The 23,218-nt window shown below is 38.3% G+C and overlaps 1 protein-coding gene across 4 annotated transcripts in view; it reads right to left on the bottom strand.

The window, feature by feature from the left end:
• API5 (apoptosis inhibitor 5) overlaps positions 1-22,585 on the bottom strand; it is a 31,937-nt gene extending 9,352 nt beyond the window's left edge. For 2 of the 4 annotated variants that reach the window (XM_005660984.4, XM_003122856.5), the window contains exons 1-11: positions 22,378-22,585; positions 13,267-13,428; positions 12,069-12,162; positions 11,230-11,295; positions 10,282-10,433; positions 9,084-9,290; positions 8,703-8,807; positions 7,369-7,458; positions 3,786-3,967; positions 2,800-2,893; positions 899-955 (exon numbers count right to left, since the gene is read on the bottom strand). In XM_005660984.4, the coding sequence (XP_005661041.1) occupies positions 899-955; positions 2,800-2,893; positions 3,786-3,967; positions 7,369-7,458; positions 8,703-8,807; positions 9,084-9,290; positions 10,282-10,433; positions 11,230-11,295; positions 12,069-12,162; positions 13,267-13,428; positions 22,378-22,446 (1,278 nt within the window). In that variant the 5' untranslated portion in view covers positions 22,447-22,585. Of the gene's footprint in view, positions 1-898; positions 956-1,154; positions 1,824-2,799; positions 2,894-3,129; positions 3,968-4,799; positions 7,459-8,702; positions 8,808-9,083; positions 9,291-10,281; positions 10,434-11,229; positions 11,296-12,068; positions 12,163-13,266; positions 13,429-22,377 lie in introns of those variants that run through there. The other 2 variants (XR_014837045.1, XR_014837046.1) reach the window with 2 other exon arrangements.
• Between the last annotated feature and the right edge of the window lie 633 nt (positions 22,586-23,218).

Here is a 23,218-nt window from a genome sequence, read left to right on the forward strand (position 1 = left end):
ATCAACTATATTTTAATAAAGGGAAAAAAGGAAAAATACCTTTTATAAACCAAAAATCCCCCAACCAACTTATAGTATCAAAGGATAGCTACTTTGTTGTGATTCCTTTTTTGTTCTCTCAGGTTTAGTTTTTTGTTTAGGCTAATAGATACTTGGGGAGGGTAAACAGAACTGAGGGTTATGGCTTAAGGGTAAGGTACACCTTAGTCTACAGTATGGAAAACTCTCCATTTATTACATAGACAAGTTAACAGAACAGACCACAGGACAATTCACGTGCCACAGAGGACTGGCCATTCTTAGTGTAAGCAAAGCAGGATTTGATTGGCCATTCAAAACGACCTGACAGCATTAAAACCACCAGAACTTAAGCCAATGAAATTCCTAAGTCTAAATCTATCTGCTCCAGATGTTCTTCTTGGGTCAGAAGAACTCTGTATGCTTCCCTTTGTTTGCAGTATCTTCTGCAATAACTTTTATTATTTTATTTTACTTTTTCTGTCTTTTTAGAGCTGCACCCGCAGCATATGGAGGTTCCCAGGCCAGGGGTCGAATCAGAGCTGCAATCACTAGCCTATGCCACAGCCACAACAATGCTAGATCCCAGCCAAATCTGCGGCCTACACCACAGCTCATGGCAACACTGGACCGTTAACCTACTGAGCAAGGACAGTGGGTTTTAACTTTTAAATAAATAAAACTGTATTATTTTATAATAGCTATAAGAATGTCACTTGGTATTATAAAAGGCATAAAGATAAAGCTTTATAAAGGCCAAATGTCTGGAATGCAATGGTATATCTCTCCTCAACCAGTACCATTATAGACATAAAGACACATGAAAACCTCTTGCACTAACTTTCTAGCTAGCTGGGATAAGTAAGACAGGAAGACTTACCTTGATTAAAACATTGATATTATTTGTTATTTTCAATGCAACAACTTTAATCTTGTTCTGCAAAAAAAAAAAAAAAAAAACTAAATTAAATTAAAATGCCAGTAATTTTTATGATGCATATTTCATTCCCATACAGAACTTGAATAATTCCCCTTCTCTTCTAGAATCATTTCTACAGTTAGAGAAATCCTGGGTGTGGAGATATATATATACACATACACATACATATACAATACATACATACACACACACACACTTTTTTTTTTTTTTTTTTTGCTTTTTAGGGCTGCATCTGAAGCATATGGAGGTTCCCAGGCTACTGGACCTACAGCAGCCGGCCTACGCCATAGCCACAGCCACGTCAGATCCAAGCTGCGTCTGCAACCTATGCCACAGCTCATGTTAACAGTGGATCCTTAACCCACTGAGCGAGGCCAAGGACCGAACCCACATCCCCATGGATACTAGTTGGATTTGTTGCCTCTGACCCACAACAGGAACTCCACTTGGTTTATATTTACATATAATGCTTATCCCTATTTCTCGACTCTAAACAAGTACAGAAATGTCAAAGGAAGCAAAAAATCTTTATATTCCTCTGACAGGTTAGAACATTAAATTGTTGTATCTATAATTTACTTGGAAAACAAATAACGGACAGGTCATGGGAATAGCAGTTGTTTTAAAAGATATCAGTTTAAGTTATAGGAAGACAAAATGAAAACATAAATATTTCATTAGGACCAGGATGAAGATTGATCAAAAAAACAGGTAAGATCAAGGAAAGCCAAACCATAGTTTGGTATAGGATTGGAAATCTACTCTTTTTTTTCTAATATACATTAATATTTGGGTTTCAAAAAGATGAAATTAAAAAATATCACAACTGGGAATTCCTGTTGTGGTACAGCAGAAATGAATCCAACTAGGAACCATGAGGTTGCAGGTTCGATCCTGGCCTTGCTCAGTGGGTTAACGATCTGGCATTGCTGTGAGCTGTGCTATAGGTCACAGATGTGGCTTGGATCTGGCATTGCTGTGGCTCTGGCGCAGGCTGGGGCAACAGCTCCAATTTGACCCCTAGCCTGGGAACTTCCATATGCTGCGGGTTTGGCCCTAGAAAAGGCAAAAAGACAAAAAAAAAAAAAAACAAAAAAAACAAAAAAAACTAGCTGGGGCAGTGGGTTAAGGATCCGGCATTGATACAGCTGTGGTGTACGTTGCATCTGCGGCTCTCAGATTCGATTCCTGGCCCTGGAACTTCCATATGCCCTGGGTGCAGTGGAAAAAAAAAAAAAAAATCACAACTGTTAAATATTCTTTTTTTTTTTTTTTTGTCTTTTTGCTATTTCTTTGGGCCGCTCCCACGGCATATGGAGGTTCCCAGGCTAGGGGTTGAATCGGAGCTGCAGCCACCAGTCTACACCAGAGCCACAGCAACGTGGGATCCGAGCCGCATCTGTAACCTACACCACAGCTCACGGCAACGCCAGATCCTTAACCCACTGAGCAAGGGCAGGGACCGAACCCGCAACCTCATGGTTCCTAGTCGGATTCGTTAACCACTGCGCCATGACGGGAACTCCACAACTGTTAAATATTCTTAAAAAAATGTGCCGTTAATGGGATCCTAGTGAAAGACTGATATGTATCAAAGTTTGATAACACTGTTCACAAACACTGGAAACATTCAAGACACTTCAACAATAGACAAAAAGTTTTATATATTACTCAGCATGTAAATAAACTCGGAGTTTTCTGACATACCTTCAACTTAGACTTATATCATTAGTTTGAATAAAGTCGAATATTACATTTCAATATATGAATTCAGTCTGAATTTGTAATAAATAGTAGCTATTACAAAAATTTCCATACAAGATGTAACCCAGAATTCTTACCTCTTCTGTTTTTAAGGCCTCACCCGTTTTACCCTGGAGGGCCAAGCGAAGTTGTCTGATATAAACCTGCAGGCCCCGTGCAAAGTACTGCAGCCTAAATGAAGAAGTATTTGTTAATTAACAAATTATCACTTCGACCTTGTTTTTAACAAGAGACTGTGGTTGACTCATTTGCACTCAGGGTCCAATTTAAAAATAAAACAAAATTGCAGATTGGAGAATTTATTATAAACTCATATCAACTGCAAAGGGTCCGGAGTAATCTCTTTTTCAAATTTGTTACCAAGTAATTTGTGAAGAAAGGTGGTACTATAACTCCATCTTGCTGACTTCTAGGAACTGTGCTTAATAACATGACATCATTGTTTTTTTCATTTTTACAGTATTTTCCTGAGATGCCTGCTTCTGGTCAAATGTTTCACCAAATATTAAACCTCTGCCTTACCAAAGCACAGAAGATAATAACAGATGATACAGTGGCCAAGCATCTCAAAACTTAATATGTGAATTTGTTAGTGGAATGATTTAATATAAAGTATCTTCATGAAAACCACTTATATTGATTTCTCCAGTGCTGTTCCTCCAGCGCCACTATAAGATATTAATAGCAGCTGCAGTTTACTGAGTACCCACTATGTGCCAGGCGTTATGCTTAAAGCTTTTCATCCACTGTCTCATTTAATTCTCATAGCCCTACAAGGCAGCACTATTTATCAATAAATTTAAGGCTACAGATGTTAGGGAATCCACCCCAGATCATAAAGCAAGGGGGTAGATACAGAGTTCATTTTTGAAAAATGTGGATGTGTTATGTCACAATAGTTGTATGTTTATATGCATTCCTAGTTTGTGGATCTTCCATTCTTTTGCACTGTGGTTAGGCAGGGTGGGGAGAAAGCTTGTGTAACAATGAAAACAAAACCCAGGGAGCTTCAAGATAGTCTTCAACCTTTGTCAAGGATTGGGCCACTTTAATAATACCTCACCTGATTTTGAAATCTTTGAGCTTTTCTGCATTCAATTTGGCTGTTAAGAAATCTGGAAGTTTTCGGCCTAATTGGTGAAAGCTATACAACAAACATTCCACATAACTGAACTGCAGCTTGGGTTCTTCATTACCAGCATTCTCCCCATTTTCTGCTTCTTCTGGAGGGAGAGGCATGTACTCCTAAGAGATGAAAACATAGAGATGTATGCAATCTGCTCTATAAACATATATTCAAGTAATTATAAGGCATGCTTTTAAGACATGAAGCATTAAAAATTACCAAGATCAGAAATTTAGGTAAGATATCCCTTTCACATACTGGATCAATGGCCCTGCCTGTCAACTCTCCATATTAACGTACAGTACTACTATACTACTACTAGCATAGTGCTACCACTACTGCCAATGAGCATGAATGCAGCTAACATTTATTAGGCACCAGGCAAATGAAGCAACTGAAATTCTGAGAGCTTAGGTAACTTTACGATGGTGAGAAAGTTGGTAAGCTGAAGAGTCAGAATTCAATCTAGGTCTGACGTCAAGTTAATGCTCCTAAAACAGTATGGACGTTCCTTAAAAAACTAAAAACAGAGTTACCATATGATCCAGCAATCCCACTCCTGGGCATAAATCCAGAGAAAACTCTTATTTGAAAAGATGCATGCACCCAATGCTCACAGCAACACTATCCATAATAGACAAGCCATGGAAGGAACCTAAATGCCCACCAACAGATGAATGGATGAAGAAGATGTGGTATATATACATAATGGAATATTACTCAGCCATAAAAAAGAATCAAATAATGCCATTTGCAGCAACACGGATAGACCTAGAAGTTATCATAGTAAGTGAAGTAAATCAGATAAAGATAAATATCATACAATATCACTTATGTATGGAATCTAAAATATGATACAAATGACTTTATTTATAAAACGGATTCATAGACATAGAAAACAAACTTATAGTTACCAAAGGAGAAGGAGGGGGTGGAGATAAATTAGGAGACTAGGATTAGCAGATACAAACTATTATATATACAATACACAACAAGGTCCTACTGTATAGCACAGGGAACTATACTCAATATCTTGTAATGAGCCATAATGAAAAAGAATGTATATATGTATAATTGAATCACCAGAAATTAATACAACATTGTAAATCAACTAAACTCAAAAAAGAAAAAAGAAAAAAAAAAAATCAGTGCTCCTAGGAAAAAAATATTTTTAAAATTTATATAAAAACAAAAAAGACCCCAAATAGACAAAGAAGTCCTGAGGAAGAGCAAAGCAAGAGTCATCACACTTCTTGATTTCTTGCTGTATTATAAAGTTAGTCATCGAAACAGTATATAGTACTGGCCTAAAAACAGACTAATGCAACAGAATCAAGAGCCCAGAAATAAACCCAAGCAGAGATGGCCAACTAATATTTGATAAGGGAGCCAAGAATATTCAATGGAGAAAAGATAGTCTCTTCGATAAATGCTGATGGGACAACTGGACATGCACATGTGAAAGAATGAAACCAGACATGTATTTTACACCACTCACAAAAATTAACTCAAAAAGCATAAAAGACCTAAGTGTAAAACCTGACACCATGAAATTCCTAGAAGAAAACAGGAATAAAGCACCTTGATAAGGGCCATGGTAATGATTTTTTGGATATAACATCTAAATCACAAGCCACAACATCAAAAACAAGTGGGACTACATCAACATCAAACTGAAAAGCTTCTATACAGCAAAATGAAAAGACAACTTGCAAAATGGGAAAAAATACTTGCAAAACCATGTATCTGACAAGGGGTTAATATCCAAAGTATATACATACAATTCAATGCAAAAAACCAAATAACTATATCAAAAAACAGGCAAAAGGATAGACATTTCTCTTAAAGATATACTAAAGGACAAGAGGTTCACGAAAAGATACTCAATATCACTAGTCATTAGGGAAATGCAAATTAAAACCGCAATGAGATATCAGCTCATACATATTAGAATGGCCATTATCAAAAGAACAAGAGAGAAAATAAATGCTGTCCTAAATGTGGAGAAAAGGGAACCTCTGCCAAAAAATGAAAAAATATGAGTTCCCGCTGTGGCACAATGGGATCAGTGGAGTCTCTGCAGTGTCAGGATGCAGGTTCAATCCCTGACCAGCACAGTGAGTTAAGGATCTGGCATTGCTGCAGCTGTGGCACAGACTGAGACTATGGCTTAGATCTGATCCCTGGCCCAAGAAACTCCATGTACTTCAGGGCAGTCAAAAAAGAAAAAAAGGACAGAAAAACAGAATCACCATATGATTCAGCAATTCTACTTCTAAGAATATACCTGAAGGAAAAGAAAATGCTAACTCAAAAAGATATCTGCGTGCACCCTCATGTTCATAGCAGCATTCTTTATATTGATATGGAATCAACCTAAGTGTGCACTGATGGATAAATAAAGAAGTGTGGTATGTATGTATGTATACACACACAAACTAGACTCACAGGAAGAGATCTAGTGGCTATCAGAGGAGGAGGGTGTGGGAGGTGAACTGGAGGCAGGTAGTCAAAAGGTACAAATTCTGAGTAACAAGATAAATAAGAACTAGGGATGTAATGCATAAAATTATGACTACAGCTAACACTGCTGAATGGTATGTAGGAAAGTTGTTAAGATAGTAAATTCTAAGCATTTTAATCACAAGGAAAAAACTTTTTTCCTTTTTATTGTATCTATACAAGAAGATGGATGTTAACTGTGGTAATCTTTTCACAATATATGTAAATCAAATCATGTTATAAGCCTTAAACTTACATAGTGATGTATGTCAGTTATTTCCCAATAAAACTGGGGGGAAGAAGGGGGTGAGGAAGGAGTCGATGCTCATTACCACTACATTATGCTAATTCCAAGTCTTTTCTGAACAGTGGTCTATATTGTTTAAGTATTGACTCTCTGCCTACAAAGTACTGCCAAAGACATTCAGTATCAGTGTTGTAACACCCCAGTAGGTACCACAGGTCTAAGAGCACAAGGTGTGGATGGTTCAATTCATGCTATGGGTTAAATGCTTATCCCTTTGTCAGTTACACAAGTGCCAGTTATACAAGTTACACAAGTGTCAGTTATACAAGTGTCAGTTATACAAGTGATCCAACAAGAGAATCGCTTGACTATGCTGATAATGATTTCATCAGATGGCCTATTTTCTCCACAATTATGACTTAAATGACTTTATTTCCAGGCTACTAAATCTATTTGGCCTTGGACAGCAAACTTGATGGTGATCTGGAACAAACATTAAAATATTTTGATAAAGGAATAGCAGAAAGACTTACTATATAAATCTTGTATTATAGTTTGTCTAAAGCATCAACAACAGAAGCAATGTCAAAGATTAACACAGATTTCTTTTTAAAAGTACACAACATGTAGGCTGAGCAGCTAAAAACATCTGCTAGAATTACCTAATCATTTCAAAAGCTAGTTCTCCATAATCTAGAAATTAATACTATATACTATTAGACTTTAGGGCTTTATACCAACTATGCCATAAGGAAAGAAAAAAGGTCTTACCAATAATTTATCAAACAGTTTCCTTAAATTTGTTTCTAGCTTTTCCATGTCACCACAGAATGAACTCATTTCAGCCAACAGTTTCAATACCTACAACACATAATTCACTGTTATTTGCATTCTTTTTTTGAATGAGTGGGGGCTGCAAGATAAGGATGATTGTAGATAACTACTTAAGACTGCTTATTTTTCAATTATGCTTTTACAGAATAATAGTGTTTGACCTGGAAATAACATTTAGAGGTTCAACCTTGTATTTTACTGCTGAGGAAACTGAAGAAAGTCAGAGATTATGTGACTCAGCAAATGTATGTGAGTGGCAGGGCAGACTCTTAACTCAGACCTCTTGACTCAATATATCTGTGAGAATAAGTAAGGAAAAGAACACGCGTGCCACTTTCTGCGACAGGTTAGTAATGTACAATGAAGAGACAATGAGCAAGAACTCTTAACAGCCAACAATTATTTGCTAACATTTAGGATGGGCCTCCTTTGTTATCAAACTTAATTTCTGGACACTAATTCAAAGGACTGGTAGTTGCTCTTATTTCTGAGGTTCATCTTTGCTTTACTCAGTTCCAGTGTGATAAGCCAAACCCAGGACAGGTGAAGCAAACTGCAGTCTTAGTGCACACTGAGACTCTTCTCTATCCCAAAGACCTACGAGGGAAATGGCACATACACTGCCATGTTTTCATTTCAACAATCATTATTAAGTGCTTTTCAGAATCAGGCTCTGCATTAGATTCTGGGGATTGAGAGAAGAATAAGGTTAGATGTGGGAAGATTAACGTAAAATATTACATATGCAGTGAAAAAAAATGTATATGTACATTACAGCTGAGATACAAAGTGGAGAGAGAAAAAGACATTTGTCTTATTCAGCTTAAATCTGACTCTATTAGTTAATAGAGACAGGAACTGTCATGACTGAACAATGGATTTACAAGTATTAAAGCTACAAAGTTAGAGAATGACCATAATGAAAACGACAGTCAATGCTTTCTCAGTGTAGCAAACTCTCACTGAATCCATGAAGAACTCCTACGTAATTAATCCTAAAACAGGTTACAAGCTGGCCACCACCAGGCCTTTAATCTTTTAGAAATGGGATTGAAGTTAGTGGTTTACATTTATGTTAAGATATGGAAATGCCTTTCCAGTGGTAAAAACAGACATTTTTGGAGTTCCTGTTGAGATACAGTCGGTTAAGGATCCAGCAGTGTCACTGAAGTGGTTTGGGTCGAACTGCTGTGGGGTGGGTTCGATCTCTTGGCCTAGAAACTTTCACATGCCACAGGTGTGGCCAAAAAATAGTAGAAATTTTCTCTTACCTCCAACTGTATATCGAGACCTTCCACTGGGGTAGTCAAGGAACTGAGGTTAGGGAGAACTTGCTCACAGAAATAAGTCACAAACCTTGTGGAATGAACATTTTTCTGTAAAAATCCAAAGAACATAGAGTTGTTTCTATATATTTATGTATTTTTTTCTCAAATATAATAGCAGAGTGTCATTCAATAAATGCTGAGTACCAGAGCATCAAGTACTACAGCTACAACAGCGTGCTTTCCCTACAGCACCACAGAAACAACCTCATTAGACTACTTCAGCGCTAAATGCAAAGGTCTGAGGAGAATGCTCAAGCGTCTAGCTATAGAAATGGAATCTAAACGAATAATCAAACAATCAGCTATGTAAAACAAAGAGCTCACAGAGAAGAGGGGTACCGCCTGCCGAGTGCACTGTAAGAGCCTATCCACGCAGTCAGGATCCGAGGGATTAAAGGTTTGTTCCAGGTCAGCCTGTTCAGCCACCAACTCTACAAGTTGCTGCCTTCCACTCACTGTCTGCAAGCTTTTTAAACCAGACAGTATCTTCATGAACAAGACAAATTCTTCACCAGTCACATCTTCTAGGACCTAGAAAGACACAATTCAGAATAGTTATTATTATTTTCATCACTTGAATGGGAAAGATCAATATTGAAACATCACAGCAAATTTATTTTGCAAAAGTCAGTTTGCTGCTAACGGTTCTGAAATATGAAAGACAGGACAACTTCTAGCTTCAGTCAATTTAGCTTCAGAATAAGCCATGAATTCTGTGTTACATTTTTTCCAAGGGGACAAAATTAGGTTCTCAGAAAATTTTATTTTTTATATATATACAGCACAGATACACATATAGTACACAGATTTACAGTATATCTGTGGTATTAAAATTTCATGGGAATGTGGTTAAAGAAACAAATGTCTTAAAAGGCTCTCTAGAAAGTTCCCTGGTGGTCTAGGGTCTAGGATGCAAAGCTTTCACCGCTGTGGTCCAGGTTCAATCCCTGGTCTGGGAATTGAGATTCCACACTAAGCTGCTGCATGCTGCAGCCAAAAAAATAGTGATAATAAAAATTAAAAACAATAAAAAAGCTCTCCAGGGAGTGATAGCAAAAATTAAGATCAAAAATATTCTGCAGTAAACTATTAAATCAGATCAGTTCCCTATGGTTAAAAGCAACCTCGTTCACACTAATATGGTAACTGTACGCAAAACAGGAGACCATGCAAATTTTAAGTACTCCACATCAGTGGGTCTAATCCTTTCTGGGAGAAGGGTGGGAATTAGGTAAAATTTCCCAAAGGAACTGATTTGTTCAGAGAGCTGATGAACGCATAAATTTTGTGGATGATACCATAAAGGATTTAAATGTGATCAAACCCTTTAAATTAACACATTCATTCATCATTACAAGTGACCTAAGCACAAAATACAACATAAGAAAATCCTGAAGTTCTATGGTGGACCTTATGGGATATCATCATTTTATACACAAGCTACATATAGTTTGATGAACACTGCTAATTTCAAATAAGTTCTTGTGCATTAGAGTTCTACTAAATGATAACCGAAGCTTACCTTTTTGGATTCAGTTAGTATAAGTTCCTCTACTTCTTTTGTTAAGACTTCATCTGGTAAAGTCTTAAGTTTTGTAGAAAGAAACTTAATCGCTCGTTCTCTAACAATGTCCTCTCCTTGAAGTATTTGGCTGAACAAGCCACCTAAAGTCCCTGCAAAACAAAACAGTTGCATGTAGCAAGTCAATTCTACATAGTAATGAAAATTTCCAAGTTAAAATTTGAATTAGTTATTTCTTTTCAAGTGAGATAATTAATAAACATCCTGATCATCACTGATACTGGTTAAACTAGTTTGAAATTTCCCATAGCTCCAACCATAAGAGGGGTCATACACTTCTGCTCATGATTTCAGAATCAGCTTGAGTATGACATTTTTTTATTATTATTAATAATAAATTCATGTATTTTAGAAGAATTTCTTTATGTGGCAAAAAGAATTTTTCCAACACATATCTAAGGGAAAAGTTTGACCTGTTTTTGCAATTATTTTTGCTGGTTTTTTGAGTCACCAAAATCTTGGGCTAATCAGCCCTTTTTTTTTTTTTTTAGAACATTTAGAATTTCTTTTTTTTTTTTTTTTGTCTTTTTACCTTTTCTAGGGCCGCTCCCGTGGCATATGGAGTTCCCAGGCTAGGGGTCTAATCAGAGCTGTAGCCACCAGTCTACACCAGAGCAATGCGGGATCCGAGCCACGTCTGCGACCCACACCACAGCTCTCAGCAACACCAGATCGATAACCCACTGAGCAAGGCCAGGGATTGAATCCGCAACCTCAAGGTTCCTAGTCGGATTCGTTAACCACTGCCCCACGACAGGAACTCCAGAACATTCAGAATTTTTAAGAAATACATCTCTGGGTGAATCTCAGACTTTATTCCTCAAGTACTGCCAAACTCCCCAACTTTTTAGGACATCAAACATAATTCAGAACAAGAAGTGGCCTTACCTTTTGCATCCATCTTAAATATACTTAATAGGGCGTTGTTCACTAAGTTAAATTCTGCAGAGTCATCTAGATAGAGAAAAAGTGGTACAATATATAAAATAAAAGAAACATACTATGTACTTCATTTTCTTTTCTTTTTTTTTGGTCTTTTTAGGGCTTCACTCTTGGTATATGGAAATTCCCAGGCTAGGGGATGAATCAGAACTGTAGCTGCCGGCCTACACCACAGACACAGCAACACGGGACCGAGCTGAGTCTGTGACCTATGCCACAGCTCTGTGGCAATGCCGGATCCTTAACCCACTGAACAAGGCCAAGGGATGGAACCCACATCCTCATGGATACCAGTTGGGTTTGTTACCTCTGAGCCATGATGGAAACTCCATCATACACTTGATTTTCAAACTTAGGCTCAACATAGTTTCTCAGATTACATTGGAAAGAGACATATAATTAAGCATCTTTCTCAAGTACCAAGAAAACACATGTTCCTTGTAGGGGAAGAGAATCCGATCTGCCATGCCTGGAAAGTTCTTATGTTAAGATGGTACAATTAAGAAACTACAGGAAATTTGTGGGAAGGGGTGGTTTGCAGGCAAATCACGATACAGCAAAAATTCCCCAAAGAATCCAGTCATTATAGCTTTATAAACAGAATTCAACACAAAACTAGAAATTAGATAATTCTAAGTCATTAAGCTTCAAACTACTCAATGAAAAAAAGAATTTAAATTTCTATCACAGATAACACCTTCAGGGCAAAAAAACTAAAAAAACCAGAGTCCCTATTTCAGACAGAAATTATATTTAGATAAAAGGGTAATAATAAAATTCCTTACCTGTCTGCAAAAGTTGGGTTAGTATATCTGCCACTCGGGGAAGATTTTCTCCAGTGGCAAACTGAGGCAGCTCTTTAATTGCTTGCCGTCGAATCTGAATACAATTTCAAACAAAAATTAACCAAATACTATCATAAATAAAAACAACAACCTCAACCTTTAAAGAAAGCTAAAACCAAAGAGAAACCATAACTAGGGGCATCTCAGTCACAAAAATATAGAACATGAGATTTTCAGTAATTTTAGAAATAATTTACTCCAATTTAAGTTTCACAGATGAGTAAAACAAAATGTGGAAAAGGACATTAAATACAATAATCTTACTGGAGTAGATAGATTTGGGATTCTAACAATGGTTTATGTGCTGATTATATCCAACTGTGGGGTATGCACTGCCTTTGGGCACATAATATAGTATCCTTCAAGATGGTTTGAATGATACTTCAAGAATGGCTACAGTGGCAATGTCACATTTAGTAAATAATTACTTCAGAATTTGTGAATACATTCTGTGTACTTAATTCCAAATATGTAGTCTTGGAGTATCTAGTTTAACATAAAAATGCAAAAGAGTTAAATCTAGCAAGTTATGCATGAAATGTTGGTGATTTACTACTTTCATTTGAAAAGCCAAGAGCTAAGAGTTGAAAATTCTTAGGAACTTTTCATCAGCAGACAGAAATGCTAATGGTTAATTCTGTTCCAAAGAAAAACTGTTTATTTTTATCCTAGTAATCACATACAATTGTTACACAGGTCAATTATTTTTCTGCTATGCAAATTATTTGGGGTGCTGATGCCATATTTTATGCTGCAATACTATTAATATTTTAAATATCTAAACAAGCATAAATTGACTACAAACTAACACTAGTCTAATTTCATATGCACCATGTATAAAAAACTATGAAAATGTTGTGAGCCACAACTGTTTTCAACAGTGGCTAATGAATAAGCAAAACAAAGCACTATGTGATTCTAAGTGTTTTTCACAGTTGAAAGGTGGTGAAAGAGCTAATATATTTTCTCACATGCAGACTTAAGTTCTGGGTGTTGTCTTGCGAGGACATACTGCAGTATTTTATTGTGCACTGATATGACTGGTACTTTAGTTACATTAGCCACACATAGAAAATGACTGAAAACAGCAAAAGCAACATCTGAAAGCTTATTGAAAAAGTGTCAACCATAAACTTACTGAAACATCTTCATCCTCACAGAGGTCTAACTGTGCATTGATAGCAGAATCAGCCAATTCTGGAAAATGCTTAAAGAATTTTGGAATAAACTGAGCTGCTAATCTTTTTTCCTTGGTACCACCTTTGACACCATCCAGTATCACTTGATAGGCGTCTTTATGCTGAAAGAAAGAATAAAGCAGAAAAGAAATACAATTTTGGTTTGTTTTTTTGTTTGTTTGTTTGTTTTTGTCTTTTTGTCTTGTTGTTGTTGTTGTTGCTATTTCTTGGGCCGCTCCCGCGGCATATGGAGGTTCCCAGGCTAGGGGTTGAATCGGAGCTGTAGCCACCAGCCTACGCCAGAGCCACAGCAACTCGGGATCTGAGCCGCATCTACAACCTACACCACAGCTCACGGCAACGCCGGATCGTAAACCCACTGAGCAAGGCCAGGGACCGAACCCGCAACCTCATGGTTCCTAGTTGGATTCGTTAACCACTGGCCACGACGGACACTCCAAGAAATACAATTTTGAAGGTGGGAAGCTAAACAAACTTCTCTGAGTCTAAATTAGTAAAATTTTACATAGGCTAAGAAATAGGGCTTATTTTTGGAGTTTTACCTGCTTAAATTTGCTTTTTTTTAGGGCCACACCTGTGGTATATGGAGGTGCCCAGGCTAGGGGTCCAATCAGAGTTGCAGCTGCCAGCCTACACCACAGCAACGCCAGATCCGAGACGCATCTGCGATCTACACCACAGTTCACAGCAACACCGGATCCTTAACCCACTGAGGTCAGGGACTGAACCCACAACCTCGTGGTTCCTAATCGGATTCATTTCCGCTACACCGTGACGGGAACTCCTAGCTGCTTAAATCTGAAACTTAACCTTCCTTCTATTTGCTTCCTGCCCCCTGTGCTACTATTTGTGAACTGAGAAAAGGGAAGAATGACTCTAATCTTAAGTGGAAAAAGTAAATAAGTTTGTTGTGTACCAATAGGTCTTCATTCTAGTGATTACTGACTCTAGCCTTGTGATTGTTATCATGCTTTAAAAAACTGTAATGAATACCATAGAATTTTCAAAGAATTGTGTTACATTTCCTTAAATATATTTATCTGTTTCCAATTGGCACCCTGCAGAAGGTGGAGAGAATACATTCCTGAAATTAAGCAAAACCAGGAAGGTTAGGAAGCTTTATTTTGCACCATATTTTTGGATATGAAAAAAATATATCATTCTGTACAGCCAGTCAATTTGGATTAAAACAGATTCTAATGTCATATATTTAACTTTTTATTAGAATAATACATTCGAAGCTCATTTGTTTCCTTAAAAAAAAATTTCAGAAGTGTTTTTCCTTGGATACTCATAATGTGAAGAGTCAAAAAATTTCCCTGGGAGTTCCTGTTGTGGCTCAGCAGTAACGAACCTGACTAGTATCCATAAGAACATGGGTTCAATCCCTGGTCCTGCTCAGTGGATTAGGGATTCAGTGTTGCCATAAACTGCAGTGTAGGTCACAAATAAGGCTCAGATCCTGCGTGGCTGTGGCATAGGCCAACAGCTGCAGCTCCAATTCGACCCCTAGCCTGGGAACTTCCAATATGCCATGGGTGTGGTCCTAAAAAGACCAAAAAAAAAGTCAACAAATTCCCAATCCCCTTTACACAGGTGCCTCCAAACCGGTCTTTTATTAATGACAATGATCAAGCTGGTAAACAAAGTAAAAAATACCAAGACTATAGATAAATCTGTTTGTACATAGAGACAAAACTTTGAATTACTGGAAAACCTTAAACACAATACTGATGCCAAATATGTCACAGCATACGATTTACTCTGTACAAGGCAAAGCTCTAGATGCTTTGGATATGTGAGCTCACTTTATGCCATGAAGAGGGGATGACTAGTGAACATCCAATGGATTATAGAATTACTAAAAATTTAGTTTTGTAATAATTCTTTTCATGGACAATACTATTTTAAGTTAAAAAAATAAAGGAGGGATACAAAGTTATTTAGGTGGGATCTCAAGGACATTATTATTATTATCTTTTTAGGATCAAAAATAATGTGTTCTATGTATCAAAAGGCTATAGGTCACAATTCGATCTTTTAAAGATAAAGATTTTAATATAATATGCATAATTGCTAGATTACTCTAAGGGTTTATATACTGCCAAACTATTTAAACAATAAATTCTAAAAAATGGGAGTTTCTGTTGTGGTTCAGCCGGTTAAGAACCCAACATAGTGTCCCTGAGGATAGGGGTTCGATCCCTGGCCTCACTCAGTGGGTTAAGGACCTGGCATTCATTGCTGCAAGCTGCGGCATAGGTCGCAGACTCAACTTGGATCTGGCATTGCTGTGGCTGTGGCCAGCAGCTGCAGCTCTGATTCACCCCTAGTCTTAGAACTTCCATATGCTGCAGGTGCAACTAAAAGAAATATATTAAAAAAAAAATAGTTCTAATGAACAAATTCCATCTAATTAATAACGACAACTCCTTCTACATCTTAAACATTACCAACCCCCCCAAGTAACAGAAATTCTATGAAATCTTCCTCATGAAATGCAGATACAAAAGCAGTCTCTAGGAGTTACTACTTCAAAAACATACACTTTTCACTGCAAAGGTTCAAAACAATCCTGGCTGACCTCTCTACCACGTACATTCCTGCAGCTTGCTTCACAGCTTCTTGTACACTATAAAACCAAGCAGTCTGACATCCTTTTTGCTGAGAACCACAATCTTAACTCAAACTTCACACTTTTCTTGGAAAACCCTTTGAATTGTCAAAAATTCGCCACCTAAAACTAAATGAAGAATTCATGCTTGAACAGAATCATTCTCCAATCCAAAAAAAGAAAAAAAAAATTGGAATAGAAAAGAATTACTAGCAACATTTATAGGAAGCCTACAAGGGACTGGGGAATGTGCTGCATACATGCCACACAATAATCCTGTGAGTTAGGTGTTACTACTATCCCTGTTTTTCAGAGGAGTCTTGTTTTCCAAGACTCAGAGAAGTGAAATAATCTGTCCGAACCATACAGCTAGTTAAGCAGCAGATCTAAGACCTGAACATAGTTCTGATAGGCTCTTGAGTCAAGAACTGTGCCTAATACCAAGCTTTAATTGGTGTCTTTCAAATTAGTATCCTGAGAGCTTAATTAACAAAGGAAGAGAGAAAGAAATAGGACCGTCAAAGGTAAAATTTGAGTCCTAAATAGATTCCACACAGGCACATAAATTGGGATATACTATTCTCCTAAACACAGTAAGACCTTTGGAAAGTTTCTTCATTTACTTTTTTTTTTAAGATTGTTATTTTTAATTTTTTTTACAATTAAAAATTTTTACTATAGTTGATTTACAATGTTGTGCCAATTTCCGCTGTACAGCAAAGTGATCCAGTTATACATATATATACATTCTTTTTCTCATATTATCTTCCATTATGTTCCATCGCAAGTGACTGATACAGTTCCTGTGCTATACAGCAGGACCTCACTGCTTATCTTGGCAAGTTTAGACATTTTAACATATTCAAACTAGAAACCAAATCAGTTTCTACCATTAATAGGCATCAGTTTTATTAAATAACTTCACAAACATCATTAATAGACCTCAAATAATTACCTTTTATGAAATGCAAAAATGATATTCTTCTTTGCCAGCTCTTTGAATTATTTGCCTTTTAATTGTAGTATAGGGACAAGAATTTTTTTAAAAACAGAATCTCCCTAAAGGAATTACTATTTCTGCTTTTCCAAGTAGGGGGATATAAATGATATTTTCAGTAATCACAGTGATTTTGTGATAAATAGGAATGTAACCACAATAAAATATTTAAGATACTACACAACACTGGGTATTTTTCCTCATCCAACACAGTTGTATATTTTAGCTGGATAAATAAATTTATGATCCTAATAAGAAGTTTTAATTATAAATACATTTAATACATTTCCAAAACTGTGTATTTATGTGTGATTTTAATATCTAATTAAAAGAGTAAACTCTAAAGAAATTTATATTTTAAAGTAAAAAGTCAGTTACGATTCCATCCACATTCAGCAGACACATCCTAAAAGAGAAACTTAGTAATTATGATTGTTAAATCATAACTCATATACCTAAGTGTCAGTGACACCAGGTAAAGCCATGTTTGGGACCATGATGCAGCCTGTACTAAATAAAGCTTCATTTCAAAGGAGAAAGGATATATTTTCTTTCTTTTTTTTTTTTTTTTTTTTTGCTTTTTAGGGCATATGGAGGAATCCAGGAATTGGAGCTGTAGCCTCTGGCCTACACCACAGCAACGCAAGATGGGAGCTGCGTCTGGGCCCTACACCACAGCTCACAGCAACGCTGGATCCCCAACCTACTGAGCAAGGCCAGGGATCAAACGCGAAACCTCATGCTTCCTAGTCAGATTCGTCTCTGCTGAGCCATGATGGGAACTCCAGAAAGGATGTATTTTCAACAAATTTTTCAAGTATGACATAACAAAAAAAGAGGTAAATTAAACAGTATTACTGTCTTCCTCAGACCCAATTAATAAACTCAGTAAACTTTAAGTTTACAAGTTCTACATAATTCTGAGGTTTTATGAACTTTTTTGGTCTGTGATTTTAGCTTAAGCATACAAAAAAAAAAAAAAAAAAACCCAAAAAAACAAAAGAATGCTATTTCATGAAATATAAGTCAGTACAGTTTACACTCTTCCACCCTGAAGAGCCACGTTCTCCTGTGTAAGAGAACATAGGAGAAAGGAGAGTTTAGGCATTATATTGATTGATCTAATTTTAGGTCAGCCTAACCGTCAAAATCCCCTAACAAGTGTTTTTTTTTTTTAACTTAAAAATTTCTGCCTATTTAATATAAAATTAAGTATCTACATTTTTTATTTTTTCGTGTTTACAGCTACACCTGCAGCATATTGAAGTTCCAGGGCCAGGGACTGAATGAGAGCTGCAGCCACAGGCCTACACCACAGCCACATTGGATTTGAGCTGCACCTGCTACTGCACTGGATCTATAACCCACTGAGTGAGGCCAGAGATCAAACATGCATCCTCAAAGAGACAATGTCAGGTACTTAACCAGCTGAGCCTCAATGGGACTTCCAAGTTTCTACATTTTAAAATTAAGTACGGAGTTCCCGTCATGGCGCAGTGGTTAACGAATCCGACTAGGAACCATGAGGTTGCGGTTTGGACCATGCCCTTGCTCAGTGGGTGAATGATCCGGCGTTGCTGTGAGCTGTGGTGTAGGTTGCAGACGTGGCTCGGATCTGGCATTGCTGTGGCTCTGTCGTTGGCCTGTGGCTGCAGCTCCGATTCAACCCTTAGCCTGGGAACCTCCATGTGCCGTGGGAGCGGCCCAAGAAATAGCAAAAAAAAGACCAAAAAAAAGTACATTCTTAAACATTTGAGACAAATGTTAATGGTGGGCCACATTGGAAAAAGGATTTAGGGAGGTAAAATCCACACAGCAGAGGAAGGAGATTTAACTATGGGGTGGCAGAGTAGGGGAAAGGGAGGCTGAATAAGGAGGTGGAACACTGGAGCTACAAAGAGGAAAGATAACACAGGGACTTGAAGGTTTTGAGGTATCAATGATGCTTCACTTAGAATCACCTGCAGTTTGCTAATTAGAAAACACATGCTCAGAGTTTAAATAAATGTGTGTGTGAGTGTGTATATGTATACTTCCCTTCTTCATTCACAAAAGATAATCCCTGAAAACAAGGGTTTTGTGTATGTATGTGTATGTGTATGTACCCGTTGCTTCTTTGCATTTCTTCAAATGTCTACTGAAGGGCAGTGCAAGGAGAGAAACAAACAAAAAATAAATAAAAAGGCTTTAATCCTTAATCTCAAGACTTCACAATTCATAAGGGAATTAAGAAAGTCCTCACATGAAATAAAATACACACCTGTACTATATATGAATACACAGTACCAAAGAGCTTCCAAAAGCGGAAGATCTGATCTGTTTGAGGCACAGCAGCTGATAAACTCGGAGGACTTGTGTTTTCCTGACATATTTAGAGAGCACACCCTAAAAGGAGCACTTACAGTAGTAGAGAGGCACTCCCCTCAGCAGCAGCTACATGAGAAACCACGGTACTCACCTCTTCAAAAAGGATGAAAATCAAAACAAAAGTCAGAAGGAAGTTCTAGACCAAGAAACTTAAATACGGGCTCAGAAGTGTCTAGATAGGTACCTGCTACAAAATTTAAATTCCTCACTGTAAATCTTTTTTTTTTTTTTTTTTGGTCTTTTTAGGGCCCAACCAGTGGCATTTGGAAGCTTCCAGGCTAAGGGTCAAATTGGAGTTGCACCTGCAACCTACACCACAGCTCACTGGCAACACCGGATCCTTAATCCACTGAGTGAGGCCAGGGATTGAACCTGCATCATCATGGATACTAATTGGTTTATTACAACCAAGCCACAATGGGAACTCCCCAACTTTAAATTTTATAAGGTAACATGAGATTCTGGTTTGCTACACTAAGAAGGTAAACATTTTTTTCCTCTCCTTAAAAAAATGTGAATGGCGTCCCTCCCATTTAAGTTGGCTTTTGCTTTTGTTACTTAAAATTCACAAGCAGTATATTGAAGCCCAATATACCTTTTTTGCTGAGCAGTTTTAGGTTTCTTCTCTAAAAGGGAAGAAGTATTACACAATAGAGGAGTTTTAGCTAGCATTACGGTTTAGTTCAGCTTCAATTCTCCTGGAATTCACTGTTTCAGGCTGAGAAAATCACTACACTTCATTATGAAGAGGACTTTTTATCTTATTTAGTTGTTTGACAGTTGTCACTAATGTGTCATGAAGGTACTGATCTCCCATCATCTAAGGAAACTGCTAAAAGTTTATTTAGTAGTACAGTGTTTGGTACATGGTAGGTACTCAAAAACTATACTGAATAAATGAAATTGTGAGTCATCATTAAAGTCTGCATGAAAGGGCCCCTCCTGTTTTTCACAAGATTCTGTCTCCCAAGCACTTCCCCTAAACTAAAAGCAGATTTTTGCCTTGAGAAACCTTTTTTTTTTTTTTTTTTTTTGCTTTTTAAGGCTGAAACTGTGGCACATGGAGGTTCCCAGGCTAGGGGTCTAGTTGGAGCCATAGCTGCTGGCCTACACCACTGAGATCTGAGCTACATCTGCAACCTACACCACAGCTCATGGAAATGCCAGATCCTTAACCCACTGAGTAAGGCCAGGGATCAAACCTGTGTCCTCATGGATGCTAGTTAGATTCATTTCCACTGAGTCACGATGGGAACTCCGCAGAACTCTCAATCCAAACTGGTATTTATAATTAAAGACGACATTAGAGGAAAATGGGCGCAACGCTCAACTATTCATAGTATATATATAAATGCCAGTTTGGCTTCTATTTACTCTAATATATTCTAAGTAGGTGGATGCCAACCTTTTTTTTTCTATTCCAGCAAAAAAAAAAAAAAAAAAAAAAAGAGAGAGTGGGGCTATGAGAGGGCTCTCATGTTTGCAGTTGCAGAGTTTCCACAGAAGATTCCTCAATCAACTCTTTGGGAGAGCACCATCTACAAACTGACCAAGAAGCACTTGTCTAGCTTTTCTCCCTCATCCTCTCAGCTGATGTGCAACAAAGTCAATTTTAGGTGGAACACTTCGCTACAGTCTTTCCCAACCCAGTCGAACGAATGAGAGAGAATATCCTCACTACCCTTCTCTCCCAACAACAAGAACAACAACAAACACATACTGAAAGACCTTAAGTTTTTCCCACCTTGCCTTAATGGGCAGAAAACGTCTCCTTCACAGCCGACCTAAGATACACCCTATATACGTCTTCAACAGACTGTCATATATACTTCTCATTGATGACGTCAAAATTTCCTACTGAAATGGAAATATGTAGGGAAGGAAAATCATCTGATACTTGAAAATGATATATTCACAATTCCAGATTAAACTAAAATAAGGTTCCAACATAAAAAAAATAATTTTTTTTTTTGGTTTGGCTCGAAAAGGTTCTACTTGAATCACACCTTCCAGAAAAAAGGGATGGGAGGGGTACAGTCACAGCTTTGCTAATGTTACTAGACTCTAGGATCTCCCACTTGCAACTCCATGGGATGGGTAAGCGGATGAATCACATGACGTTCTAAGCACTGAAAAGATACGGAATGGGATTTCTAACAATGATCAGGACTACGTCGGGGAGAGCTTGGTCCTTTTCCCAAGAAAACACACAACCACTTACAAGCTCAAGTTCAATGGACCTCAGTACTTGAAAACTTCCAAAGATACAATGGCTCGCTGAGCCAATTAAACACTGCTAAAACGGTGTGTCTGGGCAAACACTTTAGAGAACTTTTGCCAGACAACTCTATTTAAAGCTGCACCCTCCGCCTTTCCCCGCCCCCGGCACGGCTCCGTTATATATTTTTTTCCACAACATTCTTCACTGGGGAAAGAAAAAAAGTAATCTAACTTTCTTATTTATCAATAGTCTCCCTCACTGAAGGTGCTTTCCGAGAGAGTATGGAAAGCACCTCTCCATCCTCAATCTCCAGCGCTTGGCGCAGCGCCTGATCCATGGTAGGCGCTCGAAAAATGTACTGAATAATGAAAACATAAGCCCTCATTAAAGTCTGTACGAAAAGGGCTCTTCTTCTGTCTTTCAAAAACTTCTGTCTCCCAAGAGCTCTTCCTAAATTAACTGCAGATTTCTGCCTAGAGAAATAAATTTTTTGCTCTCTCCAGAACTCTCAATCTCATCTTCCGAAGGACTGAGCGACACCGAAAAGAAAGACTTCAATGAAATCTAGAGAGCGAGGCTCGGGAAGAGAATGAACCCGGGGCTGAAGCGCCTCAGTTAGGAAACGCCACGGTGAGAAAAGGCTGCCCAAGGGAGGCAGAGGAGCCTGGGACCCGGGGACCGCGCTCTCCCTGGTAAAGCCCGAGTCTGCACTCGGAGAAGCGCCACCTGGACGAAACAGCCGGGGCAGCTGGGAGCCAGCGGGAAGGCGAAGCAGCAGCCCCCGCCCGGCCCCGGGAGCGCTTTCGAGAGGCCGCAGAGTGCCGGGCCCTGCAGGCCGCTGGAGGACTCACCTGGCCCACTTGCTCCGTGGCATCGGCTAAGATACCATAGTTGCGGTAAAGCTCCTCTACGGTCGGCATGGTGAGCGACAAGCCCAGGGCCCGCTCCTGCTGTCGTGGTCGTCGCCGGCTCCACCGCCGCCTCTGAAGTTCTCCAAGCCTGCGACCCGTACTACTACGCCTCCAGCTGCCGCCAGTGCCGCCGCCAGTCACCGCGCACAGGGCGGCTCCGCCCCCAACGTCTACGTACAGACGTGCGCGTCGAGAGCGGTCTTCACTGACTTCCAATGCACCATCGGGGGTTTTATCGCCTTCTAGCGCTGGGAGGTGCAAAAAGCGGCAGGGAGGATTAAATTAATCCATAATCTTTTTTTGGAAGGATTGTGCCTGGCTCTTGGAGCGGGTTGAAGGAAAATACAAAGACCATTGCATTTCTGCCCCTAAAAAAATCTCACTTAGGCCAAAAAATAATTTTACAGGGAGAAAAACAGAATGATGAGTGAGAGTGCAAGCTGCATGGGAAGTCATAAACTCCAAATGACTCAAGGAAGGTAAGGCAAATCTGTAGCAATGGATTTCGAGTTTTTATTTTTATTTTTTAATTTTGGATTAAAAAAAAATAAGCCCACTCAAGTGTCATTTTATTTTTATTTATTCATTTATTTATTTTTGCTTTTTAAGGCCGCACCCACGGCATGTGGAGGTTCCCAGCCTAGCGGTCTAATCCTTCTGGCCTACGCCACAGTCACAGCAACGCCAGATATGCGTCTGTGACTTACACCATAGCTCATGGCAACTTCGGATCCTTCACCCACTGAACAAGGCGGATTGAACCCTCAACCTCATGGTTCCT

Source organism: Sus scrofa, chromosome 2 (genome assembly GCF_054392235.1).
Source record: "Sus scrofa isolate SSC_HxYL_T2T_F1_AM1 chromosome 2, Sscrofa_HxYL_maternal_Yorkshire_Landrace_v2.0, whole genome shotgun sequence".
NCBI classification, from domain to species: domain Eukaryota; kingdom Metazoa; phylum Chordata; class Mammalia; order Artiodactyla; family Suidae; genus Sus; species Sus scrofa.